At 48.2% G+C, this 24,460-nt stretch overlaps 1 protein-coding gene across 2 annotated transcripts; it reads right to left on the bottom strand.

Moving 5' to 3' along the window:
• Nucleotides 1-368: 368 nt before the first annotated feature.
• On the bottom strand, nt 369-23,822 carry DHDDS (dehydrodolichyl diphosphate synthase subunit). 2 transcript variants are annotated; one of them, XM_075908999.1, is made up of 9 exons: nt 23,703-23,822; nt 22,362-22,462; nt 21,032-21,148; nt 18,177-18,319; nt 16,663-16,779; nt 16,385-16,486; nt 13,342-13,456; nt 5,932-6,039; nt 369-2,407 (listed from the first exon to the last, which is right to left on the bottom strand). In XM_075908999.1, exons 2-9 carry the CDS (start codon nt 22,422-22,424, stop codon nt 2,171-2,173), a joined length of 1,002 nt encoding a protein of 333 aa, XP_075765114.1. In that variant the 5' UTR covers nt 22,425-22,462; nt 23,703-23,822; the 3' UTR covers nt 369-2,170. The 2 variants fall into 2 exon arrangements, with proteins under 2 accessions (XP_075765114.1, XP_006139211.1); XM_006139149.4 differs by lacking the exon at nt 23,703-23,822 and adding an exon at nt 22,575-23,675.
• Nucleotides 23,823-24,460: the final 638 nt, after the last annotated feature.

The raw sequence follows: 24,460 nt of genomic DNA, 5'->3' as shown, positions 1-24,460 counted from the left end.
TTTTCAGCGATTATCCATATTATATCCACTGTCCCTCAGCACTTTTACACCATTCTAAGTTACAAAAACTGGACTCTCCCTTTTCCCACCCTTTCTTCCAAAAAAAGCATAATGCCACATCAGTTTAGGCTGTCCTTGGGTCCATCTTACACCTGGAAATACAATTTTATTTGACCAGCTCCTTGAGGATAAGAGATATCAGGTTTTAAGAATTAGTTCCACAGAGGACCTCTTGGAATGTAAAGAAAGGATTAAATGAAATGTTAAATAAACACTATAAAATTGACTCTCCATCATCTATAGATCTCACAGTGCATTATTTGGGGGAGGAGGGAAAGAGGGCACCATTAGCTATTTACACAAGAGGATACACTGGAAAGTAATTTATTTAGACCAGCGGTTCTCAAACTTTTGGGGCTCCAGAGCCCTTTACATGCGTAAAAATTTATGCAGAGCCCCAGCGGTCCACTGATTTTATGTGTTGTACCTGTGGATGTTTACAGTTTGTCAACCTCGCGGAGCCCCTAGAGATGTCTCGCGGTGGAGCACAGTTTGAGAAACACTGATTTAGACAATGTCTCAGGATTCCAGCCCATCATCCAAACAGAATAAACCAGAAAAAAAATCTGCTAATTCACTGCATCTGAATAGGAATAAAGGGGGGAGTAGCACACTGGTAAAGGAACATTACATTTGACCTAGACATAATCTTCATTAAACCTTAAAGCAGCAGCTCTTTATAGTTTTAAATGATCATCTTTTTAAAAAATGTTTTGTTGAAATGCTTTATTCACAGTTTGACATTTTAATTAATCTCTTCACAATCACTCTCAGAGTGTTGTTTGCAGCACTTAAGTCTTTTAAATCTGTATTTTTTTAATTGTGAGGTAAAAGGAATACTTTAAAAAAACAGCAAAAGCTGTGTTGTATTTCAGTGTACCTCAAACATGTTGGAGACATTTTCAGTTGCTTCTGACCATACAAAAGCACATAAATCATAGATGAAATAACCTAGAAGGTAAGCTAGTCCATCTCCTTGCCAATAGAGAATTCAAAACAGGGAGTACATTGCAAATCAATCTTTTCCATCATCATATTACTCCACAGCCACACAAACCATCCCTGTTAAGAACCTCTAGTCTACATGTCATCTTTAAACCCTACTGAGTAGGAAACACATATTGGTCATAGTCCCCATGTATCCTCAAGGATACATCCCAGAATCCTTAAGCTAAGGCCCTCCCCATATTCCAAAGCAGAATGGGAAGCTGCGCACACAGGTTGAGTTTTACACTCATTTAGGTGTAAAACCTAGCTGGCTTTAGCCAAGTTCTCTCCCTGTCTCAGATGAGTTCTTTTTAACAAGTTATTTGATTCACAGCTATTTTTTTCTCCACACCCCCTCAAAAGAGAGACACGTGCCCTTCCTGTCTTCAATACTATAGAGAGGGCAAGCAAGTAAAAGATGTTACGGGCTAGTAAAGTTCTTCCTCTAGACAGCATGGCTGACAGTCTATTTTGCTACAGCTCTTTGAGAGCCACCAGCAGATGCATGAAAACCTGGAACAAATAGGCAGGGAGGGCAAAGTAGGGGGGAAAAATCTACAGGAAAATGATTTATGAAGAATATTTTTTCCACAGCTCATAATATGTCTCCACCATAAACAATTCTTTCCACACTGAATGGCAATAGCATGCTTCTTTGGAAGAGTTGATTACCCATGTTACTATGAATAAACAAATCTCATTGAAATGACAGCAAGCACAGGGTCCAGGGCAGATTTAAGGAGAACTGGGTTGCTTTGCCTCAGCTGACTCATGAGGTGACCACACTGGAAGTTAATTCTCATCAACTGCTTATTACAAAAGTTCCCAGAGATGCAAAGTGTCAGGCAGCAGAAATAAGAGAAGGGACACTGTATTCCCTTCTCCATTTTTAGTGGTGGGAGGCAAGACCATCCTGAGACATTATCTTCTTCAGTGGCATTTACAGAACTAAAAAGCCTCATAATACCCAGCGTCCGCCCTTTGGATAGTGCCCTGGGAATATAAAATCTTGTACCAATTCTGCATCACCAGTGTGGAAACCCACACACAGTGAATTCCTCTGTCCAAGCAGTTGTGTTATTTCTAACACTGTTGATATTCACTCTCACAAGGCCTACCCAGGTCATGCAGACACTGTACACAATCTTTCGAGGAAGTCCATTCTTTTGTTCTCCAAAGCCTGAAGAAAGCCCTGAATTCTCTCTTCCCGCAGGGCAGTGCATTTCTGCAAGAGTGTCCATCGGCGCTGAGAATCTCCATGGCATGCAGACCCTTCCTGTTGCAGTTTATTTGTTACATAAGCCTGGTCACTTTCCAGCTGTTGCCGCTTCCTTTCCTTCATGTGCAAATCTCTGGCTTTCTGAAGTGAAAAGCAAGAGTATTAGTACTTTATTGGCCCTTTCAGCTCCTTCCTCTTTCTGCGGTGCTGACACATGGCAGAAATGGCTGCAGCAAAAATTAGTCTCTGCTCAATTTAACTATCAATTTGTAGATTAAACCAAAAATAGGCCCTATGTGAATCTCCTATATCGTTAGGTATCAGTTGGATTGACTGGAGAAACTATAGGGAAATCCTTGAGCTTGGATTTAGAAAAAAGTCTCCCCAAAACTTAATAGAAAATAAGCTTTCCTCAAAAAATGATTCTAACTTTGGGGTGGTGACAACGAAATGGCAAAGATACAAAGACAGTGCTATCCTTTCAAGTAAACCACAAGACAAACGGTAGCCCCAGCCCACTCCAGTGAGAAAGTCCATACATGAGATTTTAGATGCCAGGATAACTCTTCCAGTTAGTAACGTGTGAGGTAACTCTCCTCATGTGTTTGGATGAACCATTCAGGTGAGGTATGTTCCACAAGCATAGTGTTGCCTGTAAGACATGCACAGATAACTGAACGCTTCCACATAGGATTTCTGCCTCTGGAGAGAGAGAGATGTGGTATCCATTTACCAGGAAGAACCTGATATTTTGATTTTAAGGGAAGTGAATTGGATTAATCACTCCTTTATCATTTCTACTACCCCCTCCTCACTTACTACAGTTGCCGCACTACTACACACAAGTACAATGAACCAGTTCCCAGTCTTTCTACTGAACTGTGGACCTTCTGCAGAGCAATTAATGGGATGTTCTAAAGCCTGAAGATGCATCATCTGCAATTGGAAGGCCCCTGCCTTTAGGCTGTGCACTCTACACTGTAAACAGCAGATGACATGGTGAGGCACGCCTTTGACATGTTCCTTTGCTAGCTGTCAAACCCTCAACTGTACTAGCACTTCTGTGCTCCCTCTGTCTCCAAAAACTGTCCTGACAAAACAAACCTCCCCAGCCGATAAAATACACTCTCATCTAGCAGAAGTCAAACCACCAAAACCCCCACATCTTTACAGACACTCTTCTTTCACACCATAATTTATTGCACACTTATACAGACCTTCCTGGGCCTTGGATGGGACTTTTTGCCTGCGCCCTCAGCCCAGCAACTTCCTAAGTTTCTGCAGTTCTTTTAAAGCAGTGACACTCAGATCTCAGTGATTCTGATCAACATCACTCAAAAGAGCTGCAGTAGTGTGAAATCCTTGCTTCGTTTACTATTTATTTTTTCCTTCCCCACTTAGCAAAATGACTGACCAAGTAGTCTACATTTGATTAATGACATGGTGAAAGCATCCTGACCGGTAAATCATTAAAACACTGTGTGCACTGCTCCCACAAAGCCTGAATGCTCAGCCAAGAGCATGTACAACTCTCAGTATCCAGGCCTGGAAATCTAACTGCATTTTCATGTAGCAACGAGCCTCCAAAGATTAAGGGTGCCCCAAGTAATCTTGGTTATTCGATTAATTAAGGCAATAGCAGCTCTTCTTAAACAAGAATATGAGCGACAGTGCTGGTAATGGAAAAATACTGAATTCCCTTAAAATGTGGTCTAGCGCAGTAACTAATTTTAAATCGAGTAGCTTGTAGTTAACCATGTTAGTTCGTAATATATAGGAATACAACCAAGTAAAGCCAAAAACAAGGAAATTCACACAAGTTTTGGCGAAGATCTCTAACCACAGAAACATTCGCAACTAATTTCTGGTTGCCATGGGATAAACTCAGTATGTGTGAGTGCTAACATCATTGAAACTATTTATGACAGCTACCCACAGTCAGTTTCACTCTTGGCTGTTTTAATAACCCATACTTAGTTAAATCAATCTAGGTAAAGAAGAAAACCAAATTGAAAGCAGAGATCATTCAAACGAATAGAATTGCAGTAAAAAATATTAAATTTTATATTTTCAACAATCTGCATATTTGAAAGGGACAGGATAAGAACATTCCCAGGGAGTGGGGAGCTTACATGTTAATACCTCGAAGTTGGGGTTTGCCCCTTTCAAACATGGTGGGCTATCATGAAAATAAATAAGGCATTAAAGCAATCCAGTGAGATTAGGAGAATTTGTTTACATTTTTCATGACAGATATAACCCAAATTACATGATCAATGACAAGCTGAGGCATTTTGGTTTGTTTTTTTTTCAAATTCTCATTACTGGAGGAAGTTGTGGTATGTAAGCGCTGCTCAGAATCCCAAATTTGCTGCATATTTCTGTTAAAATCGGCATTAGATAATGAGTTAACGGTATTGCAATGTCATTAAGATTCAGATGACCACCCTCACAAGGTGAACAGAGCTCGTCCCTAGTTGTCAGAGCTGTTTTTTATCTGCAAACTCAGGCAAACAGTATTGAATCAGGCCAGTTCAGCATCAACTCAGATTCTGTGCGCTAGGGGTTGGCAACCTCTCTGAAGTGGCGTGCCAAGATTTAACCCTCCTGCCCTGGGCTGCACTGCTCTCTTGGGAGGGCTCTCTCCACCGGGTGCCCCACTTGGTCTCCTGCCCAAGGCTCTGCTCCGGCTTTTCCTGTGGGGAGGGGAGGAATAGCATGCACATGCTTCCCTGGAAGCTGGATGTGGCACGGAGTCTTGAGGTTACCCCCACAGGAAGCCGGTGCCGGCTCCAATCTTGCAGGGGGCACAGTGCTGGATTGCCAGCACTGGTTGGGGCTGGGTGGGGTTCAGGGAAATGGGCAAGGCAGAGGTGGGCGGGTGGGTGACTCCCTGGTGTCCAATTCTGATGGAGGCAGGGTCCACAGTGCCCTCGCCTTCCTGCCAGGAACCCAGGCGTCCGGGGCCAAGGTGGCTTTGGGGCAGGAGGACCCCCACATGTTTTCCTCTCCCCTCAGGCCACAGCCCGGGCAGCACTCACCCTCACTCGTGCCCCAGAGCGAGCTCCCCTCCTTCCTGCGGCTTCCTCCTTCCTGTTCCCCTGGAACAGCCCCATTCCGCCACATGGCCTGGCCACCCCCCGGAGCAGCCTTGGACCCCGAAGCAGCTGCTGGCCATGCAGCCCTGCCGGTCAGGCTGTGTGACTGCCGTGGAGCAGGAATTGGGGCTGTGGTGAGGCTGCCACAGGGACAGCCTTACTGCGACCTGGCTCCAGCTGCAGCACACAGGGAAGCTGCTGGCCATGCAGCCCCACCAGATGGGCCGCATGCAACTCAAAATGGGTTCACGTGCCATCCGTTGCCGATCCCCGCTCTATGTCATCATGACTATAAAAAGCTAGAAATTGCTGCATGAAACATTCCTCAGAAGCCACCCCAGCCACCAGACAAGTGCTGATTTGGTGTATCACTGTACTCATCCCACTACATCCCACACTGTTGTATGCGGCTGTTGAAACAGTGTCTGGCTAACCATAACATGGTTAATTTCAATGTTTCTAATCCTTACTGTCTACTTTACACACATGCTCTCCTAGCTTCCAGCACATTACTGTTCTGTGTAGACAGTATCGTCTAACTTGGGCTCTTCCTCTTTGTGCTCTTACCTGTAAATCGCTGTGGTTCACCTGGAACCGAAGGACAGCCTCACACAAGTTCCAGAAGGAATATTCTGGCCACAGCACAGACTGAAACACCAGGCATGAGTGGGAGGTCTGCAGAAAATAAGATCACCAAGAATGTAATAAGCAAGGGATGCAAGTCATCAAGAAGTGGCTGTGTCACAAGCTATGCCAGAGCTTCCCAGCCAGGGGTTCTCTTAGAATTCATCAGGTCCTGCCTGCATGTGTACACAAGGCTGTCTAGATACAGTATTCCAAGAATTACACCACAGACTGATGTATTTGGTTGGCTGTGTGAAATTTTAACAGGAACAGGCATTAAGAATTAAGAATTAAGAATTAAGCAACAATCATCCTTGAGAGGGAAGAACATACCCTCTGGAGGAAGAGGGTTTAACTTAAAACCACAACAGCCACGAAATATAGAGTCAGCTCAGCACTCTATTTTCACCTGCTGGTTTCTGCTATTGGGACTGCAAGGGTCTTCCATCCTTCACACAACATGCAGACTGGATCAGAGTGTTAACATCAGTCATAAGTGCAACTGCAGTTGGACCGCCTGGTCTGGCACACTCCAGACCTGACCGGTCCCAAAAGGAGGAGTTTGCCAGACCAGAAGAGGTCAATGCCAACCCCTCCAGGCTGCCAGCCCCAGCTCCCCTCTCAGCTGCCAGCCCTTCTGCCCCTGCTCCCAGTTGCCAGGGCTCTTTGGTCCAGCAACATCCGTGGACAAGGAATCCTGGACCAGAGAGGTAACCGAACACTATATTTGAGATACGTGGCGTAATGGTTATCCCATAGGCCTGAGAGTTAGGGTCTTTCCTGTCAACTCTTGCTTTTATCATCAGTGCCTTCTAAAGGGTTAATTCTTCTGCAAGGGTTTCTGCAAAATGTGGCTAATGCTTACCTTGCAAGGACTTGTTAACAGGGCTGTCCCTAGGGGGGAGCAGGGTCTGGGGCAATTTCCAGGCCCTGCTTCACCCCATACCTCCCAAGCCCCTTACTGCCCCTGGTCCGCCCTCTCCAACCCCTACTACACTCCTTCCCCGAAGCACTCTCCCCCAAGCTATGCAATGCAGCGATTACTAGGGGACCTGGTGCAGGGCAGCCTGGTCCTGTCCATAGGACAGTTGGAGAAGCTGCCGCAGGGCCCCCCCAAAGCACGGGGCTCTGCTTGTTAACATCTGTACAGTTCAGAAGATTTTAAAACATGATAATACATCTTAAGAATGTTACATTCTCCTTTTGTTGCACAGAAACATAACAATTAAGATTTCAACATTTCAAGTTAACACTAGAATAATTCTTGCCTTGAGGCTATTACAGGGTACAGGACACAACTCCAGCATCACCACTGCAGAGCACACAACCCTCACACCCATTTCGTAACTTCTCCGGAACATCTGAACCATTTCTTGGCCACTCCCTCTCATTCTCCGGTGTAGACAAGAAGTTGAACAAAATCTCATTTTTACCTGTGCAGACACATGGCCCAGAAGTATGCGAGACATGTATGTTTGGGTGACAGCTGTTGTGCCCTTCTGTTTTGCCAGTTTGTTGTATGTCTACATCACATGACCACAATGTGAGAAGAAGCAAGAATTCATCTAGCAAGAACCTCCACCACTAATACTATTAGAAACTGCTGTTTTGGAAAACGTGCTGGTAAAAGATACCAGATTTACAAAAGACACTAAATTTAAGATTTTAAACCTGAAAGTGTCCTTTCAAGTGTCTATTTATAATAAGTTTTATAGGAATGAATATTTCCCACTGTCAAATTGGCTCAGGCTCTATGTGAAGGACAATCCTTTGCCTCTTTGGTAAGACAGTGAATGAAAGTAGCAAGAGCAGCATTCACTTATGTTCATATCTGCCCAGAGTACACGTGTATCCCAAACTTCTGGAAAGAGGCAGAACAATTTAGAAGCAAGTCTCAACTCCGATTCGAGAACATCTGCAAACCTGTCATTTGTAGAACAAGTAATTGACACATGCTCAGTGGTGTTTGAATGCAGCAGGTAGTTTAGGAACCAAGTTCCACCCCCCTCCCTTCAATGTAACTAAGAAATACTTTGATTCCAACGTGCTGCTTCATTTGTTTCAGCCCAAACTTTATAACAGTGCTCCAGTATGTAAGAAATAGAAAAATAAAACAAGGAACTTATTGAATGTTGGTAATCAAAGCTGAATACAATTCATAAATGTAAAACTAGTTTTTTACTATTTATGAATGTAAATCAATCATGTCCTTTTAAAGCTTTTCCTCTGAGCATTCACAGCAAGAGCAGATGTGCATCACACATTCCTTCCATCACATCCCAAAGGTATATAGAATCTGAGGACTGGAATGAATCTGGAAAGGTCAAGTCCAGTCCCCTGCACTTAGGGCAGGACCAAGCACCATCTATTCTAGACCATCCCTTACAAGTGTCTATCTAACCTGCTCTTAAAACTCTCCAATGATGGCAATTCCACAGCCTCCCCAGGCAATTTATTCCTTAACCACCCTGTTTAACCATCCTGACAGTTAGGAAGTTTTTCCTAATTTCCAACCTAAACCTCCCTTACTACAGTTTAATCCCATTGAGTCTTGTCCTATCAGTAGAAATCAAGAATAATTTTACTCCCTCCTCCTTGTAACAACCTTTTAGGTACTTGCGACGAGGAGTCCTGTGGCACCTTATAGACTAACTGAAGTGTAGGAGCATAAGCTTTCGTGGGCAAAGACCCACTTCGTCAGATGCATGTAGTGGAAATTCCCAGAGGCAGGAATAAATATGCAGGCCAGGATCAGGCTGGAGATGACCAGGTGGATCCAATCAAGGAGGATGAGGCCCACTTCTAGCAGCTGATCTGGAGGTGTGAATTCCAAGAGAATAGAAGCTGCTTTTGTAGTTAGCAAGCCATTCACAGTCTTTGTTTAATCCAGAGTTGATTGTGTCAAACTTAAAGATGAACTGTAGCTCAGCAGTTTCTCTTTGAAGTCTGGTCCTGAAGTTTTTTTGCTGCAGGATGGCTACTTTTAGATCTGCAATTGTGTGTCCAGGAAGATTGAAGTGTTCCCCTACAGGTTTTTGTATGTTGCCATTCCTAATATCAGATTTGTGTCCATTGATTCTTTTACGTAGGGACTGTCCTGTTTGGCCGATGTATATAGCAGTGGGGCATTGTTGGCACATGATGGCATATATTACGTTGGTGGATGTGCAGGAGAATGTACCAGTGACAGTATGGCTGATCTGGTTAGGTCCTGTGATGGTGTTGCTGGTGTATATATGTGGGCAGAGTTGGCACCGAGGTTTGTTGCAAGGATTGGTTCCTGAGTTCGAGTTATTATGGTGCGGTGTGTAGTTGCTGGTGAGAATATGCTTCAGGTTGGCGGGTTGTCTGTGGGCAAGGACCGGCCTACCTCCCAAGGCCTGTGAGAGCGAGGGATCATTGTCCAGGATGGGCTGAAGATCACTAATGATGCGTTGGAGAGGTTTTAGCTGGGGACTATAGGTGATGGCCAGTGGTGTTCTGTTGGTTTCTTTCTTGGGCTTGTCCCGTAGCAGGAGGCTTCTGGGTACACGTCTGGCTCTGTCAATCTGTCTCCTCACTTCCTCGTGTGGGTATCGCAGTTTACAGAATGCTTGTTGAAGGTCTTGTAGGTGTAGGTCTCTGTCTGAGGGATTGGAGCATATGCGGTTGTACCTCAGTGCTTGGCTGTAAACAATGGATCGTGTGGTGTGTCCGGGATGGAAACTGGAGGCATGCAGGTAAGTATAGCGGTCGGTAAGTTTTCGGTATAGGGTGGTATTGATATGACCGTCACTTATTTGTATCGTGGTGTCCAGGAAATGGACCTCCCGTGTAGATTGGTCCATGCTGAGGTTGATGGTGGGGTGGAAGCTGTTGAAATCATGGTGAAATTCTTCCAGAGTCTCCTTCCCATGGGTCCAGATGATGAAGATGTCATCGATGTAGCGTAGGTAGAGAAGGGGTGTAAGTGGACGAGAGCTGAGGAAGCGTTGTTCCAGGTCAGCCATAAAAATGTTGGCGTATTGTGGGGCCATGCGGGTGCCCATAGCAGTGCCACTGGTCTGGAGGTATATGTTGTCACCAAATCTGAAATAGTTGTGTGTGAGGATAAATTCACAGAGTTCAGCCACCAGTTGTGCTGTGGCATCATCAGGAATACTGTTCCTGACAGCTTGTACTCCATCTGCATGTGGGATGTTTGTGTAGAGAGCCTCTACATCCATGGTGGCTAGGATGGTGTTTTCTGGAAGATCACCTATGCATTGTAGTTTTCTCAGGAAATCCGTAGTGTCACGAAGGTAACTGGGAGTGCTGGTGGCGTAGGGTCTGAGCAGAGAGTCCACATAGCCAGACAGTCCTTCAGTAAGAGTGCCAATGCCCGAGATGATGGGGCGTCCGGGATTACCAGGTTTGTGGATCTTGGGTAATAGATAGAACAACCCTGGTCGGGGCTCTAAAGGTGTGTCGATTTGTTCCTGTGTTTGTTTAGGGAGTGTCCTGAGCAGATGGTGCAGTTTCTTAGTATATTCCTTAGTGGGATCTGAGGAAAGTGGCCTGTAGAATTTGGTATTGGAGAGTTGTCTGGCAGCCTCCTTTAGGTAGTCAGGCCTGTTCATGATGACAACAGCACCTCCTTTGTCAGCCTCTTTGATTATAATGTCAGAGTTGTTCCGGAGGCTGTGGATGGCATTGCGTTCTGCGCGACTGAGGTTACCAGGCAAGCGATGCTGTTTTTCCACAATTTCTGCCTGTGCACGTCGGCGGAAGCATTCTATGTAGAGGTCCAGACTGCCATTTCGGCCCTCAGGAGGAGTCCATGTGGAGTTCTTCTTCTTGTGCTGTTGGTGGGAAGGTATCTGTGTGTCAGTGCACTGTTCAGTGTCGTGTTGGAAGTATTCCTTGAGACGGAGACGGCGAAAGTAGGCTTCCAGATCACCGCAGAACTGTATCATGTTAGTGGGGGTGGCGGGGCAAAAAGAGAGTCCCCGAGATAGAACAGATTCTTCTGCCGAGCTGAGTGTGTAGTTGGAGAGATTGACGATATTGCTGGGTGAGTTAGGGGTACCATTGTTGTGGCCCCATGTGGCAGGTAGGATTTTAGACAGCTTACAGTCCTTTTTCCTCTGTAGAGAAGTGAAGTGTGTAATGTAGATCTCCTGTCTTGTTTTAGTAAAGTCCATTTGTGCAGAAGGTTGGTGTTTTATGAGAGACTCCAGATTGGAGAGCTCTTTTTTGATGTTTTCCTGTTTGCTGTACAGGATGCTGATCAGGTGGTTCCTCAGTTTTATGGATAGGTACTTTTAGGTACTTGAAAACTGTTATGCCCCCCTCAGTCTTCTCTTTTCCAGACTGAACAAACCTAATTCTTTCAGTCTTCTCTCATAGGTCATATTCTCTAGATCTTTTATCACTTTTGTTGCTCTTCTCCGGACTTTCTCCAATTTCTCAACATCTTTCATGAAATGTGGTGCCCAGAACTGGACACAATATTCCAGGTGAGGCCTAAGCAGCAGAGTGCCTTGCTCACAACACTCCTGTCAATGCATCCCCAAAACGAGGTTTACTTTTTTTGAGGTTTCTGTTACACTGTTGTCTCATTTAGCTTACGGCTCACTATAACCCTTCGATCCCTTTCTGCAGTGCTCCTTCCTACACAGTCACTTCCCATTGTGTATGTGTGAAACGGATTGTTCCTCCCTAAGTGGAGTACTTTGCATTTGTCCTTATTGAACTGCATCCTTTTTACCTCAGACCATTTCTCCAATTTGTCCACATCATTTTGAATTATCATCCTCTCCTCTAAAGCAGGGGCAGGGAACCCTTTTTTTTTTTTGGTTCGCAGCCACTGACCACAAAATCAGTCAGAGGCCACACACACATGAGAAGCAGGAAAAAAAAGCCCACAACTCACTGGTCTGGCTCCCAACAAGCTCGGGGCTTCCCCTGTCAGCAGGGTGAGCTAGTGGTCACGCAGAGTCTCAGAAACTTGCCACAGGAATGGAGCACAAGTGCTGGCTCGCCTCACTGTGGGAAAACTCCAACCCTCGCCAGGAGCCGGACCTGGTCCACATACCATAGGTTCCCCACCCCTGGCTCTAAAGCAACCCCTCACAACTTGGTATCCACAAACGTTCTAAGTGTATTCTCTATGCCATTATCTAAAGCGTTGAAGAAAATATTGAATAGAACCGGACCCAGAACCAATCCTGAATGTTAGTTGCCAGATTGGTTAGATCCCAGCCTCAGGTCATCTAAAACTAGGACTGACGTGAGTGAATGAACAAGGAAGGTATGGATCAGACTATTCATCGACTTCTGAACTAGACTGGTATTTCTTATTTCAGATATACTCAGGACAATCAAGATCTCCAGTGTGTTGCACTGGAGTGTATTTTAAGCATCACAAAGTCAGGAGAGATGGTAAAACGCTGGCATATTGGGACTTAAGGAAGTTGCTGGTACCAAGGCATGACTGGTTTCTGAAGAGGTTCTCTCACTTCAGCTGACTCCTGGACAGAAGAAAGGCCTATGTAGTAGATGAAGGACTAAAACATAAGCCAGTGCAGCACAGGCCTGGTCTGAGGCCTAGCTAACAATGGACAAAACATGGTGAACATAAAGCACAGCTAAGCTGTGAGCAAGAGGCAGGCCCCAGCTCACAGAACTTGGCACAAACAGGGACGAGTGTGCAAAACACTAATTGGTAATAGGCCCAGGTGCAGAACAATAATTGGTACTGGTCATAAGCGGAAAGCACATGGTACCACCTGCTCATTAGAAAAGACCTTGGAACCCACTCCTTACAGATACAGACTCAGGTTCAGGAAAGGGTCTAAAATGACAGCATGATGGATAGAGATGATCTAATCAAATCACGAGGCACAGGGTGATGGGTGGTATCTAAGTAGCGTTAGAGGGTGGTAACCTGACAACGTCAGCAGTGAGGTGTGATTTGTTGTACCTGTATCTAAGGTGGTGTCTTGGGGGGACAGTTTTGTATGACCTAGGGGGCAGTGGAAATTTCCCACTGACTGAGTCATTCCATTGTGGCAAGTACATATGCGTAGTGGTTCAGTAGAGTCAATGACAACTACGACTGTACTTCGCTTAACAATAAACCTGGCCTGGCACCTTCGATCCTTATCTGGTTTGTTTTCTGTGGGGGCTCTCTTGAGGTCTGCTGTGGAGACTAAGTGCACAAGTCAACACGGCCCACATGACTGAGCGCACTCGCAAGCAGCCTTCTGGTTCTCATCATCCACGGAACCGGAGACCCTGAGGACACTTCGGCAGCAAATCCTGACCGCCCTCCTGAACAACTACAGCCTGTTATGCAAACACAAAATATTTTCAGGACACGACAGCTTTTACCTGCCACAGCAAGAAGTCACTAAGCCGGACCTCTCCGGAGGTCCGTATCAGGAGGTCTGGGTTGGGGGAGTTGTTGGTGTAGAGGCATTTATCAAGCAATGACTCGGACACATCACTGAGAGAGAGAGACACACATAGACATCCCATTAATAAGATCACTTTCACAACCTGAGAGTGGTGACACCATGAAATCAGGGTTCCTACAAAGGCATGAGCTTGGTGTTCTGGCCCTATCGAGTGGGGTTTAGAAAACGTGCTGACAGAGAATACCAGAGACTGAAGAGATCTACAGCAGCGACAGTGGCAGTGCAAGTCCTTCGCTTCTCCTGACCATCAACTCTCCAGCCTGAAGAAGGGGGTTCAGTGTCTAGGATCCATTTGTTATGTGGCCTCACAACTGCGACTGCCAGCAAAGAAGCGAACTGTCAAGGCATCTTTCATGCCATGCAAACTAAGGATGTTAAAATGCAATTATCTGGCTAATCACAGAGTTGATACAATGTGTACTGACAACACGATTAGTTGATAAGCTCCTCTGCAGAGCCGCAGCAGGGCAGCTCCAGAGGAGCCGATTCGAGCTGGCACTGAGCAATCCTGGCTCGTTGCAGCTCTGCATGTTAAATGTAGTAAGAGCTGCTGGGCTCTCACTACATTTCAAATGCAGAGCTGCTGCGATCAGCGTGAGCCAGGACTGCTCGGTTCCAGCTCACGCTGAGTTCAGCACCATTGTTCGCGACGGCCAGGGCTAGCTGCAAGCAGGAGCTGCTCAGGCAGCAGCCCCGTCTGTGGCCAGGCCTAACCACGTGAACAGGGGCTGGTGACAGAGCAGCTCCTGTTCGTGGTGGCTAGCGCTGGTTGCAGGCAGAGGCTCAGGCTGGTGTCAGGGCTGGCTGCCATGAATAGGGGTTGCTTAGCGGCAACAGCCCCTGTTTGCGGGGGGGGGGCCCCAGCTCCCTGCTAGGACCCCTGCGGATAGGGGCTGAGGCAGCGGGGGGGGGGAGGTGGCATCCTGAAGATGATGCTGGGGGGGGAAACAGTTTTTAAGCTGGCTTCCCCAGCACCAGTTCCTGTCCCCCACCCTTGCTGCCTCTCATAGAGGCAGCAAAGGGGGGGGGGGGGTTGCAGAGCACACAGGGTGAGCGGGGACTGCTTGAGTTGCTGCTCGCCCTGTGCTCCCTGCGGCACTTCTGCTTTTGAAATGTACAAGAACCTCGCAGGGCTCTTGTACCCACAGCGGGAGCTGTTGGGAGTGGGGCACTGAAGCAGCACCACTCGCGCCGTTTCCTGCTGTGCCTCTGCCTCCCCTGCTCCTTGCAGGGACAGTGCTTGGGGGGGGGGGGGGGGGGGGGGGGGGGGGGGGGGGGGAGGAGGGACAGGCTTTACCGGTTCCTCACAGTACCGGCTCCTTCTCCTCCCCAACTTGCTGCCTCTGATAGAGGCCGCAGGGAGGGCGAGGGGAAGGAGCGACTATCAAGTCAACTATCTGATAAGCATTGCTTGTTGGATAGTCGACTAGTTGCTTACATCCCTAATACAAACTGGAACGGAATTGAGACCCTCCATCTCACTGTTTCTCTTGTACCATACTTAGCACCATGTTACCTAAGGCCACCAAAAAAGGCCTTCATATAGTAATTTTCAGTCACTATAAACCAGTCTGATAGGAATCAATGAAGGCCTGAGGACCAGTAGGGAAAATATGACAAAGTATCGGGTGACGTTTGCAAGGAATCATCCCGTTCTTACAATACATTAACTGAATGACTCCGCCACCTACCAAGCCAAGGCACTGTAGCGCTCCTGGCTCTTTAAAATGACATTTATGGGCATATTGGGACAAAAATAGAAGTTGTGTAGCTATCTGCCCTACAGGTTACCACATGTTTGCTCCCTAGACTTGTTACAACATAGTTCAAATTTGCAGCGTAGGTGAAACCTCAGAGTTCCTGCCAAGGTGTATCTAAACCTTTAGTTTCATTAAGAAACACAGTTAAGGTCCCCAACACTACAAATATGGAAGCTTGAGGGAACCAGTTTGAGAGAGCTGGGTGGTAACGTGGTCTCCTACATGTCCGTTCTTGTAGCATGGAGGGATTATCTAAAATCCAGGGTTAGACAAGGACACTGCTCAAGTCCGAAAGACTGGACATTGCACAGCAATCTGCAGAACACCTAGGGGAAGGCATCAGCCTTGTCACTTCACAGCACAAGTGACCTGTGAGCCAGGAAATTGTGGAGAAGGCAATGTAAATGCTGGCTGTGCCAACTCCACAGATGCTGGGACTCCTCCGTGCAGGGGGATCCCTTTACAAAAGAGCGAGGGCCCATGGCACAAAGGAGATGGAAAAGGGCAAAGCATCTGTCTCTAATATTCAAGTATTTGATGTAATTTTCATTGCTTTTTTATGCAATCCAGCAGCTGGAAATGAGGCAAAGCAAGAATCACATGACCAGTCGGCTCTGAGAGCCACTGACAAGCACTCTATGGACCACTTTTGGGATCATACCCAGCACCCTTTAAAAGAGCAGCTCATAGCGCCCTCACGTATGGTTAGGAGTGGCAGAGAAACGAGCTGCGGAAAGACCTTGTAAACCCACCTCCCCGGAATTTTTTAACAACATACATAGACCATTCCACATGGGAGTCTTGTGATCAATTTTGCTTTCCCTCCAAGAGTGAACTCTGTTACTTTATTTCATGCCATGTCCTGATGCTGACACCAGAGACTGACTGGATCTTAAAGCAAGGGCTCTTATTGTGTCTAGGGATGTGAAGGTTTAACTAGTTAACCAGTAAAGCTGGAGCAGCTCCTTGCCTGCGGGTGGGGGGAAGGGAGGCATTGCAGCCCAGCAGTGGGCAGGGGGGGCAGTCTCCCGCTCGCCCCCTCTTTATTCAGGATTAAACTATATGTTTAATTGGTTAGCTAATTAAACAGGATTTTACATGCCTGGTTGTTTCACCCATGAAAGACTGCACAGTAACCCCAGAATCTGCGAGAAGCACGCGGGCAGACTAGAGTCGTTAGAGCAAGACACAAGTTACCTGGGTTCAAGTAGTCCTTGTTCCACACCCCAGGCCATCTCTCTCACCGCGTTGCTGATTTCATGTCTTGATGTGTATGCAAAGCAGACATTCAGAAAACATCTGAAAGGTATGAATGAAACTAACTCAAGAAGCAATCAGGGGGTCACAGACAGAAGAGTTAGCTAGAACACTGATGCATGTTTACGGGGAAAAAAGCAGCAAGGGACGACATGCAATGTCTGTTGAACTTTCGCTTCCAAGGGTGCTGGCTGGATACGCTGTCGTGTGCTACTCACTTGTTGTAGTTCCTGGTGGCCAGCACAGCCTGGGCAATCAATTCTTGAATATCCAGTGGCAGAAGAGGCAGGTCCCCCAGGACACGGATACACACACCATGCTTCTTCAGATTCTCTCTGCACAGAGCAGCAGGGATGGGCTCTGATCAGCAGGCATGCCAAAGCCCGACCAATCCACAGCCCATTTTCACAAATGTCATTTTGAATTTCAGTTCCAGGGATTTAAATCTTAAATTTCAGAGTGTGGTAACAAAGCATGGGTCTGTATTTTAAACCAGCACGGGGTATTTTGGTACAGCCTGTGATGCCCCCTCATACCATGCCACCCTTACTTCTGCACTGCTGCTGCCCTGTGGACGCCAGGTCCGAAGGCAGGGCAGAAGTCAAGGTGGCAAAACTATGCTCCTTTTAACTTCCCTTTGGGTCAGGGCCTCCCATTTGAGAAACACTGTTACAGGATAAGAGTACACAAAAAACCATATTTCTCATGTGATGCCTTTTCACGGCCATGAATTTGGCAGAGTCCTACCTGTTGCCTGAAAATTACACCTGGCGCTCCTAACTCTATTACAGAAGAAGAGGGTTGTGACATGACATGCAAAATTAAGACCTGATGCAACTGGCAGGAGGATAGGAGTATGGAATTTACTTACAGGTGGCCTGAATCTGACCATCTCTAGAGCTCTAGCCATTTCCTCAAAAGAAATTTAAAAACAAGAGCAGCCTACAGATTCCTGACACAGAAATAGTTGAGTAGTTGTACAAGAAAGAACCAAGACAAGGATCGTAGGTCATCTGTTTGCCATGCTTTGAGACTACGAAATTCGTCACATGAAAGACTTGTATGCAAGTGATTATTTTCCTGCATGTTATTAAGCAGAAGTTAAAAGGAGGATGGCAGGTAACTAGAATGAGTAGTAGCTAGTCACATATCAGCCCAACTGGAAGACTAGTGCATCAACAACGGAAAAACAACAGCAGGAAACACGCTCACTATATAATTATTTTGGACAGAAAAGACACTATCCTAGTAGCTCTATCCTGAAACCAACAACCATTTTTGTATTCTAGTGCCAGCTCCTGAGAGGAGAATGACAACACTGGTTCAAGCCCCATCTAGTGCAAACCGGGGCTCTCTCAGTCTGACCTACAGCATTACTCTAAGGACCTCTCTACCAAGTCACCCAAATACTGAGCTACACGACCCCACCCCCAGTGTTCACACCCTGTCCCAACAGTACTTCCAGTCTCAATGAACGCTCTGGCTTTTGGGTTTTTGTCCCATGGTGGAGGCAGACAAACAAATGTGCCAAGTTGTTGAACCATTAAAATGCCTTTCTGTGCTCATCTAAACTCACACTGGATCCAGATCTCCACCTAGAAATACATATCGCTGCTTTCATTGAATTAATGTAGATTAACACGTTGCTACATCACTTTCCATCCCTTCCTGCTGTTCTCCCCTGACCCCACATTTATGTAGTCCTCTCGGTATGGGCTTGAGAGGATCTTACTGTTCTTCCAGCAAGCGGCTAAATTTTTGCCTGGCCAGCTCCATCAGCCCATCGACCTCTTCCTTGGAGCGTTTAAAGTTCTCAATGCTAAATGCATAGACAGTGACCTCCCGGATATCCAGATTCAAGCACCACCGCAGAGTCTGCAAGAGGAAAAATTTGGTCACTCAGAGCAGTGACTCTTAACCTTTCCAGACAACAGTTCCTCTTTCAGGAGTCTGATTTGCCTTGGGTACCTCAAGTTTCACCTCCCTTAAAGACAACTTGTTCATAAAAATCAGACATAAAAATACAAACATGTCACAGCGCACTATGACTGAACAATTGTCAGGGTCTCATTTTTACCATCTAATTATAAATCAATTGGAATATGAATATTGTACATGCATTTCAGTGTATAGTATATAGGGCAGTATAAACAAGCCATTGTCTGTATGAAATGTTAGTTTGTACTAACTTCAATAGTGCTTTTTATGGAGCCTGTTGTAAAGCTAGACAAATATCCAGAGTTGGTGTATGTACTGGAAGCACCTTGTGAACCCCAAAAGGTACATGTACCCCTCCCTGGCTGAGAATCACACATTCAGAGCATCCCATTTCAGCAAGTGAGTGAACTTTCTTGCAGTTCATAATTATTCTAACAATGACTGGGAGGAAAAAAAGAGTCTACAATGGTCCCAGTCTTATAAGGATTCCAGGTGCACCTCAAAAGATGCTAGAAAATAATCAGATCTTGAATTAAAATGCTCAGTGTGACTGTCAGGCAGCAGGATGGGCAACTAAGGATGCTGAGTGGCCCTCCTTCATTTCAGTGGACCGCAAGATTGCTGTAACCAAGAATTTGCTAGGTGGGCCGACAACCATGGTAGCGTTTTTGTTGGTCTCAGAGGGAGCACACAGCTCTCACAGCTGAAACTGTGTGCAATCAGCATATGCCTCACTTCACCTGCCCTTGCTTTCCATGCATGCCACGCTAGTGACACCAGTAGGGAAAAAATGTTGCAGAATCAGGCAACCTTGCTTGTGGGCAATGGTAATGAGAGGCCTTGTGGGCCACATATAGAACCTTGATGGGCCACAAGTTGCCTACCACTGCTGTAGGGTCTCCTACAGGCTAGGTTACAATGTGTTCCGAGAACAGCCAGTAAAAACATCGGGAGCATTTAGGAACATCGGAATTACCAGAACGGGTCAGACTATAGGGCCATCTAGTCCAGCATCCTCTCCAACAGTGCCCAGTACCAGATACTTCACTATGCAGATGCGGGATAGCCCACTCTCCGTGAGTCTTCTCCTCACCCCAGTCATAGGTGCTGAGTTTTTCTTTTCCCCAGGGTGCTCCATCCTCCCTTTACCCTAAGGCCCCACCCGCATTCCTCCCATTCCCCAGGCCCAACCCATCACTCCCCCCCTGCTCCATCCCCTCTTCCAAGGCCCTGCCCTCACTCTGCCCCCTCCCTGAAGCCCTGGGCCACTCAGCGCTCTCTCTCCTCCCCCAACTGCCAAATTGCTGCTTGGTGGCTCTGCCAATCAACTTTTTTCCCCTCTATGTTTCCCTTCCCTCCCTCCAGCCCCAGAGCACTCATGAGTTGGCGCCTATGTCTCTAATAGAGATTGGCATAAACCTAACTCATGTGGTTTCATAACCCTTCTTGATCCTTTTAAAGACCCTCCATACAAAAAAATTCCATCAACTCTGGATATTCTTGTTACTCATATAAAAGTGTCCACAGCCTGGATCTTGCAAAGTTCCTGACTGGGATTTCCAGGCTGAACTGTTCTCTTCCTTCGCTGTGTTATTCCCAGTAAAACAGACAGACTGCCTAAACGGGCCTGCTTTTCTCCCTCCTCAGAGACAGCCCACAATTATAAGTTACTCACGGTGCTTCCTGTATTCTGCAGAATACAGTTTGAACTAGTATATATCAACCTCTCTAGGGGTTACTTCAAAAGGCCAATAACTGAAGGAATTACATTAGCTTACCTCTCCTCCCAGAGAAGTTATATACAATCTCCCAATACGACAAGCACTTGCCTACGTGATCTAATGGACCCCCAAGGTCTGAGACTCAATTCAGTAAGCTTTGTTCAGGATAGTGCCATATCTACCAGACTGTACATTGGAACCTTTCCCTAGAGCAGTGGTCCCCAACCTTTTGGGGCTGCCGGGCGCCTGGGGGCAGGGCCGCTCACTTTTGTGCGTACGGGGGCGGGGCCACGCACAGGCCACGTGACTTGGGGCGGGGCCAACCATGCGCCACGCCCGAGGCCGGCAGCGGCATGTGCAGCGATCCCGGGCAGGGACTGCCCAGGTTCCGCAGGGCCGGGGCCGGCAAGGGCATGCGCGGCGCACGTGGGGGTGGGGCCAGGGCCAGGGCCGGCAAGGGCACGCGCAGTGCACCCGGGGCCGGGGCCGGCCATGCGCCCGGGGCTGGCACCTGCTGCATGCCCGGGGGCGGGGCCAGCCCAGGTTGCTCCGCAGGCGCATGTAAAGGGCCCGGCAGGTGCCATGGCGCCCGCGGGCACCGGGTTGGGGACTACGGCCCTAGAGGATCTCAAAGTACTTTACAAACACTAACCCTCAGTGAGGTATTATTTCCCTGTTTTACAGATGAGTAAATGGAAGAGATTAAATAACTTTCCCAAAACCATCGAGGTTAACGGTAGATCAGTGAGGAGAACCTGGGCATCCTGACTCCCAGCAGCTCCAGGGTCTAAGTACCAGATTCCACCCCCCTTAAGAAAGGGGACATCTGTCCCTACACTAAGAAAATGCTGACGAAAACTGGAACCAGGGATCCAACACCCTAACCTCCATCACGCAGAAGCACCTGTGTAGAAGGTACTGCCCCCACCTGTGCCAGTTTGTCAAAGCCCTCTGAATGCCCCTGCTGCCTCTTCACGTGGCACTTCTGAGCATAACGGCGATTCCCATCCATGATGAATGCAACATGCTTGGGCATCGGACCTGCCTAGATGGCAAGAAGAAGAAAGACTAAACAGACTCGAAAGCCAACCACCAACTTGGATTCCCACCTCAATTACCATGCTCCTGGAAGCGCCCCTGCTGTAGCATGGGATCCATCTGCAAAGTTTGGGGATGGAGAGGACACAAAATAGCAAGAAAAAGATAGAAGAACACAAGCTACTAGATAAACATGCGACTCTTTAGTAACCCTAGCTTCCATTTGAAGCACTATGACAGGAGCACTCACCATTAATTTCCTTTGTCACTGCCTTATCCTGTTGTGTGGCTGAGAATTGAACATATTTAGGATACAAGAGAGCCTGGAACAGCACTGAAAAGTGATTAGCATCTTGTGTCAGTGAGGACTCAGCAGGTGTTCCAAGCCCCATGCTGCCAACATTGTAAGCATCTCCTATGTCAGCATTCAAGCGACTTTCAGACTCATTTACATGGAGGGAAAAAAATCTGATTTTTCACCCCTACAGCTGATATTTCCTCCTCTTAATTTCACTAGGTCTCTACAGCTCTGTCTGAGCATGGAAACAGAGATGCATATGTCAGCAACAGAACAGGTTTTGAGGCTTGCTTGCGGAAGGTACAGAAGACACACAGTTTTCTAAAACTATTGGGATGTATTACATTCAACATAAATATATTTTAATAAAACAACTGGAATTATCTGAATCTAAAATATAATGTCTAATTATCTTGCATCCCTTCCACACCCTCTTCCATTCTCATATGATTTTAACGGCCATTATTTCTCAAACTGCTAGACAGACATGAATGTGTTATACCCTTTAAAACTAGGGTTTCCATCTGCTTGTAGATGGTAAAATAATGTCTAGCTCTAGCAATTGTTATGATACTTGCTGTCAGAAATGAAATAAGAGAACGGGCAAGAGGATAATTAGAGACCTTATTTTAAGATTCATGTATCTGTTGATCAGCCAGGGCTTCAAATATTAGAAATCTAGGGACCCCAGCTTGCTACTGACATGCATTAATTATAGCCCTGCTCATCTACAAGACTCAAGCCAATGTAATTTTCCATCCCTGAATACAATTTAGGAATGTACACTCAGTACTAGTATTAATATGTGCTTCTGAACAATGACATTTTCTTACAAAGCAGTCTCATGGATAGTTAACTAATACGGAGCTGCAATCTTGAAAATTCTTGATTGTTAGCAGCAGCACTGAAGTTTATGTCTTACCTTTATAATGTTGGCACAAAATCTCTCTATGATGGTCAGCTCTCCTTCCTTGATCCATGACATGGCCTTACTCGCAGCAGTCTCTTTTTTTGGGGAGGACACTGAGAAAAGGGGCAAATGAATCAGGGGGATCTATCTGAGCAGTAAGAACAGTCATTTTAAAGTTTACTTTTCCAGTTAGTCACCTTCTCAGAGCTTTTTTTTACTACTTACACTCAAATTATAAAAGCAGAACATGCTACTCCAGAGCTGGATAACTTAGGAATGAAATATGGAGTTATTACCACCCAGTACTGGCAACACAAGTAGAAATTGATGTCACCAGCCTGGGTGAAACGACACCTTGACTCGCAGCACAGTTGTCAGAGAATAAGCACACACATTTCAAAAGCCACCACCATGGTTGTTATTACTTGGTCATCAGGGAAGAAAAGGGCTAACCAGTCTTGCAGACTGCACTCCCCTTTCACCCACGGAAATGCTTGCTCCGATTTAGGGGCAACATACATTGGTAGGAGCTAAGAACCTGCCCTGTAGCAGCTCATGCAATATCTGCTCTGCAGAAAAAGAGAACTTCTGCTTAGATGACTGTAGAGCAGTGGTCCCCAACCTTTTGGGGCTGCCAGGCCGGGGTGGCACCACGCATGTGCCACACGCCTGGGGCACAAGAATGGCTCAGGCTGGCCCTGGTCACTAGGCAGGCACATATAAATGTCCCGGCAGGCGCCATGGCGCCCGCGGGCACCGCGTTGGGGACCGCTACTGTAGAGGCAGAACCTGTCACCAGCGCTAAACTGACACTGAACACGTAAGCTTGGTCCGTTGATCGAGTCTGTGACCACTTGCTGAACTCCCTGGAAATCCTTTACTTTCTTGCAGCTCGGTTCCTGAGCGATTCTCCTTCAGCTAAGGGCAGGCAAGGCTGGGATGGAGCGAGCGCCTGGGGGCAGGGGAGCATGATCCAGCTCTGGCTGTTGAACAGGCTCCCAGGCACCACACTTCTTTAGGCTGCCTGCTCCGGAGCGGGGGCCTGGCCAGGGACCCCGGGCAGCCCAGCCACCTCCCAGGACTTGGGCTCTTCGCTCAGCAATAGGGGGCCCCAGCTCCCCCCGCCTCGCCCCGAGCCAGGCTGCCCAGCTCGCGTCGCCCCAGACCCGCTGCCAAGGGCCAGTCTCGCGGCGCCACAGATGGGGAAACTGAGGCACGCGGGCGGGACCGTGACTAGCCCGGGGCAGAGCCCAATCCCGGGCTCTGCCCACTAGGCCCTGCTGCCTCTCCCTCACCGCCCCTGTGGGCCCATCCCCCGGCGGCGAGCAGCCCGCACCCCCCGCCCCGCGGTACCTCAGCCCCCAGCGCCCAGCCGCTCCGCGAGCAGTGACGTGTCCTTCCGCATTCGTCATCAGCACGCGCCCGGGGGAGCCGCCTGCGCCTGCGCTGTGGGCGTGGTGAAGCCTCTGCCTGCCAGGGGTCTGCCGCCCCGTCGCACCCTTCCATCGTCCCGTGGGGGGGCAGAGAGAGGCGGGCCGGCTGAGGTGCGGGGGGGGGCAGAGAGAGGCGGGCCGGCTGAGGTGCGGGGGGGGGGGGCAGAGAGAGGCGGGCCGGCTGAGGGGCGGGGGGGGGGGGGCAGAGAGAGGCGGGCCGGCTGAGGTGCGGGGGGGGGGGGCAGAGAGAGGCGGGCCGGCTGAGGGGCGGGGGGGGGGGGGCAGAGAGAGGCGGGCCGGCTGAGGGGCGGGGGGGGGGGGGCAGAGAGAGGCGGGCCGGCTGAGGGGCGGGGGGGGGGGGCAGAGAGAGGCGGGCCGGCTGAGGGGCGGGGGGGGGGGGCAGAGAGAGGCGGGCCGGCTGAGGGGCGGGGGGGGGGGGCAGAGAGAGGCGGGCCGGCTGAGGGGCGGGGGGGGGGGGGGCAGAGAGAGGCGGGCCGGCTGAGGGGCGGGGGGGGGGGGCAGAGAGAGGCGGGCCGGCTGAGGGGCGGGGGGGGGGGGGCAGAGAGAGGCGGGCCGGCTGAGGGGCGGGGGGGGGGGGCAGAGAGAGGCGGGCCGGCTGAGGGGCGGGGGGGGGGGCAGAGAGAGGCGGGCCGGCTGAGGGGCGGGGGGGGGGGGGCA

Source organism: Pelodiscus sinensis, chromosome 25 (assembly GCF_049634645.1).
Source record: "Pelodiscus sinensis isolate JC-2024 chromosome 25, ASM4963464v1, whole genome shotgun sequence".
NCBI lineage: Eukaryota > Metazoa > Chordata > Testudines > Trionychidae > Pelodiscus > Pelodiscus sinensis.
Note: the sequence above shows the minus strand (reverse complement) of the source record. Positions and strands in the feature narration are given on the sequence as shown.

Coding starts and splice junctions, on each gene's coding strand:
- DHDDS (XM_075908999.1), bottom strand. CDS start 22,424: ATGTCATGGATCAAGGAAGGAGAGCTGACCATCATAGAGAGATTTTGT. Junction 16,487..16,662: donor GCCACCAGGAACTACAACAA/GTGAGTAGCACA, acceptor CATACCTTTCAG/ATGTTTTCTGAATGTCTGCT. Junction 2,408..5,931: donor TGAACCACAGCGATTTACAG/GTAAGAGCACAA, acceptor TTTTCACTTCAG/AAAGCCAGAGATTTGCACAT.